Source organism: Schistocerca gregaria, chromosome 4 (genome assembly GCF_023897955.1).
Source record: "Schistocerca gregaria isolate iqSchGreg1 chromosome 4, iqSchGreg1.2, whole genome shotgun sequence".
NCBI classification, from domain to species: domain Eukaryota; kingdom Metazoa; phylum Arthropoda; class Insecta; order Orthoptera; family Acrididae; genus Schistocerca; species Schistocerca gregaria.
This window is the reverse complement of record NC_064923.1, coordinates 690,793,198-690,810,519: the sequence shown is the minus strand read 5'-3', so window position 1 is coordinate 690,810,519 and position 17,322 is coordinate 690,793,198. Positions and strand designations below refer to the sequence as shown.

General features: G+C 44.7%; 1 protein-coding gene across 1 annotated transcript in view; it reads right to left on the bottom strand.

Annotated features, from left to right (window-relative positions):
• LOC126267871 (translation initiation factor IF-2-like) overlaps window positions 1–17,322 on the bottom strand; it is a 128,185-nt gene that overhangs the window by 109,217 nt on the left and 1,646 nt on the right. Inside the window, exon 3 of the mRNA XM_049973181.1 lies at window positions 15,887–16,091. Within this exon, the coding sequence (XP_049829138.1) occupies window positions 15,887–16,091 (205 nt within the window). The remainder of the gene's footprint in view (window positions 1–15,886; window positions 16,092–17,322) is intronic.

Below are 17,322 nucleotides of genomic sequence, written 5' to 3'. Positions count from 1 at the left end.
ATACTGCATTGCTGCGAAAGGTGGATATACACTGTACTAGTGCCGACATTGTGCATGCTCTGTTGCCTGTGTCTATGTGCCTGTGGTTCTGTCAGTGTGATCATGTGATGTATCTGACCCCAGTAATGTGTCAATAAAGTTTCCCCTTCCTGGGACAATGAATTCACGGTGTTCTTATTTCAATTTCCAGGAGTGTACTATGAAATGTGTTTCTATAAGGAACAACAAATGATTCATGTTTACCGAAAAAGTAGCTTATTAGAAGGGAACAAATAACAATTAAAACTCCTTGATATGAAACTACTACCTGTCAAATGATGTAGTCCAGACGAACGGATCCCAAATTACTAAGGGCAAGCCCAGATCTTTTCTGACCACACTCCTTTTCTAAGCAACCACTGGGAACACACCTCATGGCACAAACGTACAGCGACAGTTGTGCGGTATGGGGAACATAGATGGGAGGAAGTCGCAAACGGTTGCCTGTTGAACCTCACCTAAGAATACTCAGGTGTGGCTTGCAACTATAGCCCATCAAAATACACTCAATGATTACCGTGCATAAACCTAAGAACAACAAATAACTAATGAAAGCAACTTGCAGATTTTGTGCACAATCTACCAGGCCAAATGATTTTGAACGTCACGAATTTGCAAAATCCCAAGAATTTACAACACACCATCTAATCACAAATCTATGACCATTACCAAACGGAAGCTATTGTGTTTTGGTACGAGCGACTCCCTCCTCAAACTGCCTGGCCTGACGTAGGAACAGAGAACAACAGAAGGCTGAACAGAATTCTATATAGAAGGAGGCAAACCATTCACAATTACGACGCTCACAGCGGAGAGCAAGATCAGTCTTTATGAATGCTGCGTGTTCTCGCTACCGAAACAAGGAGCAAAACGTGGCGCGCCGAGCATACAAAGCCCCTGTGCGATAATCCCAACAGTGGAACAAATTGTAGCCGCCATATGGTGTGTGGATCACGATGACCCACCGCTCGTCTCCGGAAGTGGTCGGAATGCTGTGTCCACTCCACAACTTAGAACTCACATGGCTGGCTAAACAAACAGCCGTCCCGCGGAGATGCGCTGGCCGTGCCGTGATTGCTGATGGCACAGTATCACCAAGCATTTGACGATTAGCCAAAAGCGATTGAGAGCCGTACAAGTAGAGATTTATTTAACTTTCGGGAGTGTCATAGTGGGACGCACCGAGTGATGAAGCGTAAAAGACAGAGTGTGGACACGCCATGTTGTATAATAGTGCGTGAGCCCAATTTAATGGTGATGCAATAGTTTTTCGTGTGTTTTTATTGTAATGGTTACAGGGCATAAGACTGTCGTTTAAAGTCTTCATTGTTGACACTGAGTGTCATAGGAAGCGAGAGGTATATCTCACAGAGAATGTGAATAAGTAAAGAATAATTTCATTTGAAGAAGCCGTTCTGGTCAATGTAGAATATCAGGAAGAGATCAAAGTGCTACTCGAGTTAGAAGATATTCAGGCAGGCATGAACCGCAGAAACCGCAACGCTTTAGCTGAACTACTTTAAATAAGAGAAGGGAGTAAAGGGTCATCCATTAGCAGCAAGGATAGCTCCACAGATCATTTGTACATAGGAAAGGAGAAAAGAAGATGATGAACTGCATCAGTTGACTCTGCCATGTGCACGGCGAGCCTGAACATTCATCTACAACTTTACAGCCAGCAATACCAGTACACATGGGATGTCGAGAAATTGGTGAGAGCGAGACATGCAAGCACTTTGACTTAATGCAGAAATATTCACTCCAGCGTTCATCCAAAGATTTAAACTGAAGAATATCAAGACGGACTGCCGAGGGCATAGCCTGCAGGATTTAAACTTCGTACACATCCCAGACAGGAGGAATCCACAGTATGCGAGTAGCTGCTGGCAAGCGTAAGTCATTTGATGAATTTAAGCTTGCATTACTGAGTAAGTACTGGACCCAAGAGAAACAAAAACACGTGAAATGAAGCATATAAATGATGGGACCATATACTGAATCTTAGTATCGAGATCCCATTCAGTATTTCAAAGAAATGGTGAGACGCAATCAGTTTCTGAACGCGTCTTTCGAGCCAAAGGAAATAATATGAATCTGCTAAATGGAGTTACCGCATGTGACTCAGAGGGAACCACAAACACAGGACTCAGCATGAATGACATAAAGGCACTCCAGAAACTGCAGCACGAATTTCGGTTCTATCACGGAGGTAGAATAAGAGTGCCTGTGAACTTTCTACGAACGCACTTCGAGCCGGAACCATATGATTGGAGTTAATCGAAATGTCGAGCAAGGTAACCACCGTGCAAAAACTGGATTAAGAGCAACTGAAACGACCACTGTCCATCTTGGGGGTCACCATACCCAACGGATGATCGATGCAAGTTGCAGACCCATTGCCCGTTGAGGTGGCGTCTCTTCTTTCGGACATGTCTGAAAGAACAGACATCAGATGTTCAGTGACATATTAACTTTTTTTCACAGTGAAGAAAATTATATTACACACTAATTTTCCGATATTTTGAGTGTCCATGTTGAATTTAATGTTAATGCGTTTTCACATGATGCTTTGTCGTTGCACTTAACTGTATTTTATATTCAGTGTTTCTTCAACATTGAAAGGTGTAATGTGGAAAAGTAAGAATGATTTTTAATTATAAAACAGTAACAGTGAATGTTCAATAAGTAACTGTTGAATTAAATGTTCACGAGCATTTTGACATTAGGCAGTAAATGCAAATGGAACGTTGTGAGCTGATGTTCCCTTGATCACTGTAGTCCCAATAAGTTACCCAGACGTCAGCATGTGAGTATTTGTGCGGAGACTTAGATACGAGTGTAATTTTCAAATAATGTTGTGGACACGACAACACGATAACCAGCCTTTTCCTGTAATCAGTGCCATAAGGCACGTTAATTCAATGGCCGCAGAAAAACGACGAGAAAATTTAAACATAGAAGCCAAATATAATTCCTTTGGTGTTCTTGTGATGTGGACAAGACTTGGCGCATGTACATCACCATCAATTTTACAGTCAAAGAAGGGGTGATTCTATGGGACAGTTTTTCAAGACTGCTCCATAGCTTTATTAATATTCCACTATCAAGTTAAGCTACTCAGCTGATTGTAATTACTACCAATACATGAACATGTGAACGTAAATGCGATATAGATTAATGATCCTAGAGCAATAAGTACTTCTCAGTTTATATTCCATTGGTTAAAAGATACATGTAAAGTTTTTGTATAAGGAGGGTTTGCTAACAGACCGTGGGAAGATAAGGACATGGGGATAGCTTGTCATAAGAATCTTTCTAACTCAAACACTGGGCTCTAAGGCTAGTATGTTGTGTACAAGTGCATTGTAAGAGACAGTGGCCAAAATGCAGAAAAAAGTGTCGCAGAGCTCTGTAGGAGACATCCGCCAAGCTGTGAACCGATACTGTGACAATCCGACTAAAGAATGCTTTTTAAAAGGATGCATACTTCAGTGGGATGGGGAACATTGTGCACTCAGGATTAGGAAAAACTGTTGGACTCAAAGGACGTCAGCGGAAGCCATTGTTTTAGTTTTCTAAGGCAATTACAGGTTGGTTGAAGGAAATTATTTTAATAGTGGAAACGAATACTTGCAAGTTTGTATGTGGATCTGCCGTCATTGGCGAAGGCTTTGAGGATTTCTCTTGGCCGGAGAGAAATTCTGCTTCCTGCTCCCCTGTAAAACAAAAACTTACATTACTTTTTCATAATGGCAGAATATCGAGGTTCTAGCCAAAGGTTGTGTTTCTTCGTCGGCACTTGGGAGGTCTACAGCAGATGGCTGAAAAGAATCCGGTGCTGACAGGGACAGCACGATTTCTGAACAGGATAGCCGACAGACACGTCACCAAAGAACTCCCATGAACGGAGATCTGACTTTAGAGGTGCAGAGAAGTAGCATGTCGGCCTGGACGTGGTCATAGTCGGCACGACTGAACTTATAACCTTCAGCTGCCAATACGCCCATCCTCCTCAGCAGAGTCCTAGAGCAATGGAAGGAAAAATCTGCATTTGGATGAATCGTGACGTGGGAACCGCAAAGTCGTTTCTTACGGGTTATGGTCATTGCTTCCCACATTTATTCCCACACGCTAGTAATTTAAATTAGCATGTACTTTGGCAATATTATTTGTGCTTACATGTACTTTCCTGGTTTCTTTTTCTCAGTCTGCCAACTAATCCCTCAATCGATGGAGGATTCCGTGGAAGTAGTTAATTGTATAGTTCCGTTCCCAATTCAGCTTTCCTCCTTCACCCCATTGTAGGATTTTCCGTGTTCTACATCTACTTGTAAATGATTACTCTGCTATTCATAACAAAGTGCTTCGCAGAGGTTTCAGTGAACCATCTTCAAGCTATCTCTCTACCGTTCCACTTTTGAATGGAGCGCGGGAAAAACGAGCACTTACATTTTTTTTTTGCGAGCCATGATTTCTCTTATTTTATCGTTATGATCATTTCTCTGTCTGTAGCTGGGTGCCAACAGAATGCTTTCGCAATCGGAGGAGAAAAATGGTGATTGAATTTTCGTGAGAAGGTCCCGCCGCTACGAAAAACGCCTTTGTTTTAATGATTGCCGCTCCAATTCACGTATCATGTCTGTGGCACTATCTCCACTATTTCGCGATAAAACAAAACGACCTGACCTTGGTTCAAATGGCTCTGAGCACTATGGGACCTAACATCTGAGGTCATCAGTCCTCTAGAACTTAGAACTACTTAAGCCTAACCAACCTAAGGATATCACACATATCCGTGACCGAAGCAGGATTCGAACCTGCGACCGTAGCGGCCGAGCGGTTCCAGACTGAAGCGCCCAGAACCGTTCGGCCACAGCGGCCCGCACTCCTTCAATTTGGTCTTTTACACACGGGCGAGGTCCTAGGAAGTTGCATTTAATGTTAAACATCTACACGCGGTGGGAACATTTTGAAATACATCATCAGGTGGAGAATTATTGTGAATCTTATGTTTAAACACCCGAAACAAAAACAAGACTTTAAGCTACTGTATGTATTTACAAAACACACTTATTGAGCACTAACACAAACAGCCACAAAATAAAGAGCAACAATGCAGAAATCATTTCATTCGTTAAATCTTGTCTGATAAATAACTTTGACTAGATAAAATAGCATGACAGTGCACTGTGAAACTTTCTCTCAATACAATTTTTGGCTTCACTGTATACTTAGGTGCAGGATCACCGTTTTACGCAGTCAGCGAGCTACTATAGTAAACGTTACGTGAGAGAGTAAAACACAATGTGGGAAACGGTCTGCGTAAATACGTCTTCCTGCAAGCCCATTGGAATTAGGAGCACCTTAAAATCGTTAAACGTATACAAGTTCATCGTGGTCGTAAACTACCACTACCGAGAGCACTACCGTATCGCATCGGGTGAAACAGAGTAGCCTAGCTGAGTTACGTGTACCACTGTCCCCTACCGTCCAATGCTAGAATCTGCAAGCCCAACCGCTCAAGTGTGGCGTTCGTGTTAAAACCGACTGCTACCAGGAAAAAGCGATGCTATGATATGAAAATGTATAGTTTCGTTTTTTTATCAGTTTTAACTAAGAAAGCAAGGCATTTAAATCGTTACACAAACCGCTTCTACCAAATATATTCTTTCATTTTGTATACAATGATTAGCCACAACGTTGTGACCACCAGCCTACAATCGATATAAGCCCGTCCAGGCGATAGCAGCGTCACCTGGTGAGGAATGACTCCTAGTGAGACACAAGCACGGTGCATATAAACTCCTGGAAATTGAAATAAGAACACCGTGAATTCATTGTCCCCATTACTGGGGTCAGATACATCACGTGATCACACTGACAGAACCACAGGCACATAGACACAGGCAACAGAGCATGCACAATGTCGGCAATAGTACAGTGTATATCCACCTTTCGCAGCAATGCAGGCTGCTATTCTCCCATGGAGACGATCGTAGAGATGCTGGATGTAGTCCTGTGGAACGGCTTGCCATGCCATTTCCACCTGGCGCCTCAGTTGGACCAGCGTTCGTGCTGGACGTGCAGACCACGTGAGACGACGCTTCATCCAGTCCCAAACATGCTCAATGGGGGACAGATCAGGAGATCTTGCTGGCCAGGGTAGTTGACTTACACCTTCTAGAGCACGTTGGGTGGCGCGGGATAGATGCGGACGTGCATTGTCCTGTTGGAACAGCAAGTTCCCTTGCCGGTCTAGGAATGGTAGAACGATGGGTTCGATGACGGTTTGGATGTACCGTGCACTATTCAGTGTCCCCTCGACGATCACCAGAGGTGTACGGCCAGTGTAGGAGATCGCTCCCCACACCATGTTGCCGGGTGTTGGCCCTGTGTGCCTCGGTCGTATGCAGTCCTGATTGTGGCGCTCACCTGCACGGCGCCAAACACGCATACGACCATCATTGGCACCAAGGCAGAAGCGACTCTCATCGCTGAAGACGACACGTCTCCATTCGTCCCTCCATTCACGCCTGTCGCGACACCACTGGAGGCGGGCTGCACGATGTTGGGGCGTGAGCGGAAGACGGCCTAACGGTGTGCGGGACCGCAGCCCAGCTTCATGGAGACGGTTGCGAATGGTCCTCGCCGATACCCCAGGAGCAACAGTGTCCCTTATTTGCTGGGAAGTGACAGTGCGGTCCCCTATGGCACTGCGTAGGATCCTACGGTCTTGGCGTGCATCCGTGCGTCGCTGCGGTCTGGTCCCAGGTCGACGGGCACGTGCACCTTCCGCCGACCACTGGCGACAACATCGATGCACTGTGGAGACCTCACGCCCCACGTGTTGAGCAATTCGGCGGTACGTCCACCCGGCCTCCCGCATGCCCACTATACGCCCTCGCTCAAAGTCCGTCAACTGCACATACGGTTCACGTCCACGCTGTCGCGGCATGCTACCAGTGTTAAAGACTGCGATGGAGCTCCGTATGCCACGGCAAACTGGCTGACACTGACGGCGGCGGCGGTGCACAAATGCTGCGCAGCTAGCGCCATTCGACGGCCAACACCGCGGTTCCTGGTGAGTCCACTGTGCCGTGCGTGTGATCATTGCTTGTACAGCCCTCTCGCAGTGTCCGGAGCAAGTATGGTGGGTCTGACACACCGGTGTCAATGTGTTCTTTTATCCATTTCCAGGAGTGTAGCATCAGTGAGCTTGCCGTCTGTGTTTAGTATGGAGAAGGCGCGCGATCTCTCTGTTCGACGGAGGACAGACAGAGATGGCCCGTTGCCACGGCATAAGCATTTAGGAAATTCCCCGTCTTTTCAGGTGTTCGGGGAGTGCTGTGGTGAGTGTCTTCAACACGTGGCGAAACCAAGGTAAACTCCTGTCCATACGTCGTGGGACTGGGCGGCCATCTCTCATTGCAGAAGTCGCATGTCATAGGCTGGGCAGACTGGCAAAACAGTACGGCAGCGAATTATAGAGGAACTAACATCAGACTTTAATGCTTGGCAGAGTACAAATGTGAGTACACGGTGCACCGAACACTTCTAACGATGGCCCTCCGCAGCCGACGATCCATGTACGTGCCAATGTTAACACAACGGCATCGGCAATATGACTGAAGTGGAAAATTGACCATCGACACAGGACACTGTCACAGTGGAAGGGTGTTGTAAGGTCTGATGAATCCCGATGCCTTCTTCATCATGACTATGGGAGGGAGCGAATACGTTGTCTTCGAGAGGAGCAGCTCCTTGACGCCTGTACTTTCTGGATGGAGGCAAGCTGGCGACGGCTCCTTCATGCTCTGGGTCGCATTCACCTGGGCATCCAGAGGTGCAGTGGAGCTCCTGCAAGGCACGATGGTGGCCGAGGAGTATCGTTGGTTGCAGACAACGTATATCCTTTCGACCATGTACAACTCTTTATGACATTAGTGGAACTTTTCAACAAGATAATGCGCCAGTCACAAAGCCAGGATTGTGATGGAGTGATTGAAGGAAGACAGAGGCGAGTTCCAGTTGATATGCTGGCCCTCCATTCGCCAGATCTGAACCCGATCGAACACGTCTGGGATGTGATTGAACATGACGTCAGGGCTTATCACCCCCCCCCCCCCCCCACCGGAATTTTCTGGAAGTAGGTAACGTGCGTAGGCAGATGTGGTGCCAACTCCCTCCAGTAACATACCATAGCCTCAATGCTTCCTTCCCACAAAGCGGTGGCACTGTTATTCTTAACAAAGGTTGACATACCGACTATTAGATTGGTGATCATATCCCGGCTGATCAGCCTATAATTTTACACAAAAATTATGTATGCAAAAACAGCTGTTTTGTTATCTTGCCCGCAGACTGCTTTGAAAGAGTACGGGAAAGTTTTATAATGGTTAACTTTGTGTTCCTAACAATTCGCAGGTAAGTACTAAGCGAAATAGCGTCATTATAGCTTCTAAAATGGTTCAAATAGCTCTGAGCACTATGGGACTTAACATCCCCTAGAACTTAGAACTACTTAAACCTAACTAACCTAAGGACATCACACAACACCCAGTCATCACGAGGAAGAGAAAATCCCTGACCCCATCGGGAATCGAACCCAGGAAGCCAGGCGTGGAAAGAGAGAACGCTGCCGCACGACCACGAACTGGGGAGATACTATAGCTTCTATTCTGGCAGATCCAGCAGTTGGAGTTATATCTCTTATTCCCTATTTATCAACGATCCCAATTAATTTTAAGCGAATTCAGTTGGAAATCCCTGTTTCGTTTGAAATAAAAGTAGACAAGCGTAAGGTCATAGAGAGGAGGGAAGAGGAGATTTACAAAGGGGTGAGGGGGAAGAATTGGACGCAGAGGTGGAGAAGTAGAAAATCGACGGAGAGGGAGAGGGAGTAGAAAATGGAGAGCGTGAGTGACGAAGGAGGTAATGCGGAAGGGGAGGGGATTAGGTGATGGACAGAGAGAGAGAGAGAGAGAGAGAGAGAGAGAGAGAGAGGGAGAGAGAGACAGAGTGAAGAAGTTAGGAGGTATAGCCTCTTTACATACATGTATTTTATCAACGGCGAAGCAATGACGTGCTCACAAAGCCTATGAACGTCCGATTGTACATTAAAATATCATCTAAAATTTTGAAGTAAATCGGTCGAGAAATTTCCGAGATTTTTACTGAGAATGTTTCTGATTTATGTACTTCATATAGATTTATATACGATGTGTTTACTGTCTGCTGCTCGCGGTCTTGCGGTAGCGTTCTCGCTTCCAGCGCAAGGGGTCCCGGGTGAGATTCCCGGCGGGGTCAGAGACTTTTTCCAGCCTCGAGATGACTCGGTGTTATTGTGCAGTCTTCATCACCATCATTCACCCCCCCCCCCCCCAATTACGGTCGGAGGAAGGCAATGGCAAACCACCTCCCTAGGACCTTGCCTAGTACAGCGGTGCGGATCTCCCGCATCGTCCCCTACGCTCCTTGGAGTACGGGACCTCATCATCATCGTCTATCTATTAAAGAAATACGTGGCGTATGGCCTATCAAATGTTCATTAGAGCGTCATGTAAGAATTGGAAATAGATCGCTCAAATCCCTTTCGAGAGTTTTGTTTACAATGCTATGTAGTAGTGTAGATAATCGTATATTTAACAATGTATGTAATAGGCAAGTAACATATGTGCACTGGAATTTATATTAGGAGCCGTTTTATATACTAATTTTTCAGACCTTTAGGAATGTTATGAATAACTAGTGCAAATTACAAAGCACAGTTTCCATCAACAATGTAATCGAAATACATTTTTTGTTTTAAGTTGTTGATCTGTCCTTTGTATCAGTCAGTAGCTTTATAATGAGCTATATACTCTGCTGGACTTAGCTATAAATACAGGAAACCTATATAGATAAAGTACCGAGTTTCGCTTCAGTAGCACATCCTATGTATTGTCGTATACAAGTGTTTATCGGATATGAAACCCACTTCGTTTAGTGTCTTCTCTATTAGGTAGTCACTATACTCGGCAAGAGACCCAAAGTCAACGCATCCTGCTGAGTTGTTAACTTAGTTTGTTTCTCACATAATCGTTGATCTCGGGGAAAGTTTGCACTGTAAGCTTGCAACAGTAAACGGGACGGAGTGACTCATTTTCAGCGTGGTGCGCATTAAGAAACTCCAAGGGGTATTTAGCGGGCACGGCTTCGCTTATGAGCTGGTGTTATCTCTAGTACGGTTTAGCCGAGGCTAACAGGGGTTGCCTGGAAATTATCTTTCTCGCTTCTTGCTTCTTCGGAACGTTCTTTTAACAGTTAACCAAGCCTCGTTAGAGCGAGACGACTTCTTTAACGGGTACTTTCAGTTTAGACTGGAATGCAATAGGGCATATACGAGTAAGAATGGTAACTGTGGCGTATGATGTGGCTTGTAAAGCACTTACACATTTATTACAGAAAGTGGCGAGACACAACTCACTAATCACGCACTAATTGTCATTTTCTTGGTAACTGTTGCTGTACAGTGGTGGAGTCATGTATCTACGGAAGGAAGTCCATTTAGGGAACAGTTGGCACAGCTGCCCCTTATGCCTTAGCAGCAGCTATCGGGTGTAGAATTGTCGGGCTGCTGCTAAACTGTCAGGCATGTTCTAGGAAACAGATGCTGATACCCGGGTAGCAGAGTACGACATGAAAGCGTCTTTTTTTGTTTTGTTTTGGGAAACCCTGCACGACGCGTTATCTGTGTTAATCGGAGATATATCTACCACTTTACACTTAGAGAAAAAGGTTCGTTCTAGCAGCTCAGAAATAGAAAATATTAGTGTGGTACTAGAAAACTACTGCACCATACATGGTAACTTTACAGCCCCTCCACAAACCCACAATTCGTTACACTTATTAAAGGTTATAATGGCCAGTTATTACTGGCAACATAAAAGTTGCCTTAATCGGAAAACTACGAGGGGGGACCCAAAAGAAACCGGGCTCTGAGGGCGCTGCCACTCGTAGACGTAGTGCAGGGTTCTCACACAAGATGGTGTTAGTAGAGACCATCATGAAACAGCTGTGCAGACGGTGTCAGTGTAGAGCTGAACGTTAAAGTGTGGTATTGTGTTTCTCTTACTGTTGGCGGGTTACCTCTGCGAAGTCGTTATGGCAACTTAAAAAGAACAAAGAGTGTGTGTGAAATTTTGTTTCATGCGTAAAAAAAAACTGCAACGGAGACACACCAAATGCTTCATGAAGCTTTCCAGGAGGACGCTATGAGCCGCACACAGGTTTTCGAGAGGTTTGGGCGCTTTGAACATGGTGAGATGTATGTTGAAGACCAGGCTCGTTCTGGACGCCCTTCAACATCGCGAAATGAGGAGAACATTGAAAAGGTCTGCCAAAAGATCGAGTATCGTCGCCAAACGATGGACCAAATTTCAGCAGAGATAGGAATGAGTTGGTGCTAGTGCCAGCGGATTTTCGGTGAGGATTTGCACACGAGACGTGTTGCTGCTAAATTTGTTCCGCACCTTCTCACACAGGAGCAAAAAAACCATCCGCATGAATGTGTGTCAGGACTAGAAAACAGAGATTTCACGTGATCGAAACTTCTTGAACAGAGTCATTACAGTGGATGAGGGTTGGTGTTACGGGTAAGACCCAGAAATCAAGCAAGCGTGAAGTCAGTGAAGGATTCCCAACTCTCTCAGACCTAAAAAGGAAGACAAAGAGGTCAAATGTGAAGACGATGATCATTGTCGTTTTTGATGTTCGTGGAATTGTGCATCGGGAATTCGTACCCCCTGGCCAGACTGTTAACCAGCACTTTTACTTGGATGTTTTAACGCGTCTAAGAGAGGATGTGAGGAGGAAACTCCCTGAACTTAGGCGATTAGGTGACTGGTTTCTGCATCATGACAACGCTCCAGCACACACGGTCTTACGAGTGACCCACTATTTGGCATCTCAGAGGTGGTCTGTCGTTCCCCACGCTCCGTATTCTTCGGACCTAGCGGCGTGTGACATTTTCCTATTTCCACGAATGAAAAAATCGCTAAAAGGTGAGCGCTATGACGGTGTGGAGGCGGTAAAAACAGCTTCGCAAAGGGCACTGGACGATATGAAACTTGAAGAATTCCAAACATGCTTCCAACAGTGGGAAAAACATACTTGACAAGTGCATCGCATGTAATGGAGAGTAATATGAAGGTGATTGAAGTGATTTTGTAAAAAGGTTCATCAATAAATTTCTTATGACTACAATCCGGTTTCTTTTGGGTCCCCCCTCGTATATCATCAAATCCTAAGTTCGAATTGGAATACATATCACACTGGCCTAATCAACTCTAAAGTATCAACTGTCCCTCTATCAGGTTTCCAAAGTCAAATAATATGGGACAAGATAACCATGAAGTCAGACTCGAACATAGCAGTCGGATGGTCTTACAGACCACGTACTTCAGCAGTTGTATTAGTAAAGAGCTTTGGAGAAGTAACATAATACTCAGCACGCGTTACCTGAACTTGTTTCCTGTAAAGATAATGACCTCATTTTTCCTGCTACAGAATTGGAGAATAATGGGATTAAACCTAGATCACTAAACAGGGGATAATATACATTGCTGCTAAACAATCAAAAGTTTACTACTCCACATTTTATTCAAACAAATTTGTGTTTCTAGATTATGCATTAGTTAGTTACATTCATTAGATCTCTAGTGGTAAGTTAAATACCGAATTAAGTACAAAATTTCCTATTTTATGCCCTTCTGCAGTCCTAAGTTTTACAATGGCTTGGTAACGTTGGGTTAAACTGCTGCCCAGCTGATTGTATGAGACAGTTCCGGGAGGTTTTCTTCTTTTTGGGAAAGACTTTGAGCAGTTGCTTCGTGAAACTGCCCTTGTCGGCAATGTATTACACTCCTGGTCACTAAATGATCTGACCTGCGGAGACTGGGACGTATAGCATAAATAGATAAAATTGAGATATACTTGTCAAAAACATCGCAGCGCTATATATGCCCAACGGCGTTGTGATGTATGGGAAAGTCCCATAGTGGATGAAGAGCCACGTTACAACGCTGTTACGAAAGCAAAGAGAGATTCAGGAGAGAACTAAGAGAAGTAGAAGCCTTGTGTACAAAAGAGCGAACTGAGGATAAAGACAGATTTTCGAGAACCGTTCAGTGAATTCGAAAGTAAATCTGGTTCAAGCGAACCGACAGAAACTCCAAAGACGTTTAGACGTTACATAATCAAATAGCAACAATTCAATATTTAAGTGACTATTTAGGCACGGAGGCGGGAAAACTACAGATCAGCCAGAAATATTGATTTCTAATCTCGGAAAGTGTTTCATTGCACAAGATTGTGCGATATTTGAAAGGAGTAATCCTATTATGAAAGCTGACATGAAAGATATAGCCTATTGATCGCACAGCAGAAAATCAACTCTGATCGGTCAGTAACTGATAGGCTTCTGGACTGAAAGAGATACCTGTTAGATTTTACAGAAACAATGCTAAACAATTTATTCCCTTTCTGGCACTAGTTTATCATGCGTCACTGCAGCTACGAAAGGTGTAGAGTTACGGTAAAAAGGACAGGTAAATCTAAATTTCAGGATGAGTCGTCGGAAAAATGTGTGAATAACTGAAGTCCCCTTAGTAACAATGAACATGAATTATTCAGTGGTTTGGTATTTAAGTAATTTGTAAATGAAAATTATAATCTTATTTTATTACATTGAGTAATTACTAAATAAATTTTCTCCCGGCTAAGGATTTGGTCAAGTTGCTAAGGAACTGCAGGTTAACGTCGTGTTAAAGTGTTGTCTGTAAGTTGTGTAAGTGTCACTAAATCACAGTTCATACAACAGATTCTATACAACTATGGATTATGACGGAAATAATTATCTTCAGCAAAATGATCATTAAAATCACCGAATATCAGACGCACACAAGACTGACGTATGTTACCTGGAACTATTCTTCGCAACTCGTGCGTAATTAATTTCGGCTCCATACATCAGCTAGAAAAGTTTGTTATAACGATCGTGCTATGAGCACTGTTTTTAAAAAACCAATCTGATTCGAATTATTTTCATTAAAATGAGTTCGGAACCACCGGTGCACATTTATTTTTACACATTTGTATTACGTTCGGCATTTATGTCTGCAGAGCAGCGTAATTTGAATTTGCCGCTGAGATAATTGTTAAGATGGAGGCAGACAATTGATAGAGGCTTTCTATTGTTAGGCCAAATAAGTAAGTATTTGAAATTCTTATTAAACTTTATAAACTCTACTTTCGTACTGTGCACTATTTAGATTTCATCAAGCAAACATTTGATTTGTTTCTAAGGAAAACACAGACAAAAACGCGATACAAATCGTTATCATCAGTGGCTGAGCTCGTTGCAGCGGAAAGAAGTAATAAACACAGATTATGCAGTCCGAGTCCCTGGAAACTTCTGAGCGCCGTTGCATATACTGCCTTCCTGTTAGCGTTTAATTGTGTACTCTTAATGGCTCATATCCACCTCCACGCCCGCGGTAGCTGAGTGATCATTGCGACACAATGTAAATCCCAAGGGCTCGGGTTCTATTCCCGGCTGTGTCGGAGATTTTCTCCGCTCAGGGACTGGGTGTTGTGTTGTTCTAATAATTATCATTTCATCCCCATCGACGCGAAACTTGCCGAGGAGGCGTCAAATCGGGAGACTTGCACCCGGTGAACGGTCTACCCGACAAGAGGCCGCAGTCGCACGACCTTCTACGGTGAGGGTATCAAAATCCTGTCTCTCGTTCGGAGAAATACATTCGACGCGATGATGACTTTGTCGAGAAATAAGTATGTAGATATGTAGAATGAAAATGTTGAATGTTAATAACTTCTGTCTATTTTGAAAACCTTAAAGGTTAAAAAATTCAGAGGCATTACTTTTCAGAACGATCTCGTACAAAGAAGTTCAGCTCGAAATTTTTCATAAGAAATCAAGGATTAAATTTACTCTAGTGTTGTTTCTAAAAGTATCCATACTTCTGGATAAGTAATAGAATAACAAACGCAAATGAGCAATGGCAGTTGATTTTGTTCAAATCAATACATCTCTGGTAGAACTAACGATGCATGTAGTAACGCAACTTCTGAGCAATTACATCTGGATAACTTCAATAAAACCTTACAGTACCAAGAAAAACCTATTAGACAATACAGTACAAGAGAGTTTTAAGCGTAATCTATTGTCAACGCTCCTAATTTGCTCTCCCGTAGAGATCGAGGGCTGACAAGTGTAAGAAAAAGTACACCCTCGTCATGAACGAAATGGCATTGATGATGTTTCCATGTTTTGGGCTGGAGGCGCTCTTCATATCTGTTGCAAAGTTGAAAACAATATCTGTTCTTCAACAGGGGGAACACTTCATACTGTCTTTTGGTACATTGATTCCGAAATACCGTTCAGTAACGGACAGTTTACTGAATCTCACAAAGAATGAAAACGGATTTGCGACACCGAAGGTAGACGATTACGCTCATACACGTATTCAGCTGCCGGGAATAAATTCTACGGCGAACCCAGCCTTGTGCGTGCGGGGGAATGAAATGCAGCAGGTGTGAATATTCTATAAGGTAAACGATAGCATAAAAGCCGAAATGGACGAACGCCGCGAGCGGAATAGTCTTTCGCTGGGGTAAACATCAGGTATCGCGTGCCGCACTACGCGTTCCACCTTATTGTTTGTCCTTGTCGCAGAAAATATTTGATCGGAAACAAGGTCGGGAAAAGACATTCGCGCCAGCGCGGGTAAACGCGACACGAGAGCGCTTTTCAGGGGCTATAAACTGGGAAAAGGCCGCCACACACCGGGCGACCGTAACAAGTTTCTGAGGGGTGTCCACGGGGCCGGAGGCGGAGGTGGCGGGGGCGGGGGCGGCGGCGCGTGACTCGAATCCCGCGTCTGCGACACGCGCACACGCTTCACAACCGCGGCCTCCGCCGCCCCCACAGCCCCCGCCGCCGCAGCCACATGCGCGTGCAGAAACTGGTCCACACACGACAGGCCGGGCTCCTTTAGGCGATAAGGCGATTAATACTGCACGCGATTAATACTTCAGTCAAGGAGTTTCGTGTGCGGTCACATTAGAAGGACCTACTCTGAGATTAGGTCTTATCACCTGACTAACCTCATAATCTCTTCTTTGTCCTTCTCACACCTTTTCTTCCAAAGGAGTTACAGTCCTTGACATGTCATCAGATTCTCCGAGCTGACATAAGCACTACATACTCTTTACAATCCTGCACTCTTAATTTATTATTTTGTCGTGCGTAGCCTTCCACAGATCACAGGAACTACACTAATGCTCATAGATTAAGGGCAATACTGATACATTGTGAAACAACGCTCTGATGGGCGGTTCGCGGGTTTAAACCATCTCAGGGTATGACCATACGTTGCATCAGACCTGGGTCGTCGCACGGTGGCGCTGGCAGCAGTGCACATACGCAGAGGTCTGTTGGTGCATGTCAGAGTACGGTGCAGCGAGTAAGTGTGCTGACTTCTCCAGACGAGCTAATGGTGACTGTGTGTTGAAAATGGCTCAAAGAAGACATATTGGTGAAGTTATGAGGGGTAGACTACTAGGGCGACTGGTGGCTGGTCAAAAACAGCAGGTCGTAGCACGGGCCCTCCGAGTGCCACAAGTGTGGTCTCAAGATTATACTATTCCAGCAGACAGGAAACGCGTCCAGGAGTTACAGTACGGGACGTCCACAGTGTACAATACCACAAGAAGACTGATATCTCACCGTAAGTGCCCCTGCAGACGGCCATGGAGTACTGCAGGGAGCATTGCTCGGGACCTTGCCGCAGCCACTGTAACAGTTGTCTCCAGACACACAGTGTACAGACGACTGAACAGATATGGTTTATTCGCCCGGAGACCTGCAAGGTGCATTCCACTGACCCCTGATCACAGGAGAGTGCGTAAAGCCTGCTAACAAGAACACAGTACATGGTCATTAGAACAGTGGTTTCAGCTTATGTACACGGAAGAGTCCAGGTATATTCTGAACAGTGATTCTCGTCGGGTTTCATCTGACATGAACCAGGAACCAGATACCAACCCCTTAATGCCCTTGATAGGGACCTGTATGGATGTCGTGGTTTCATGATGTGGGGTGGAATTATGATTGGTGCTCGTACACCCCTGAATGTCTTTGACAGAGGAACTTCAACAGGTCAGGTGCATCGGGACGTCATTTTGCACCAGCATGTCCACCTTTTCAGGGATGCAGTGGCG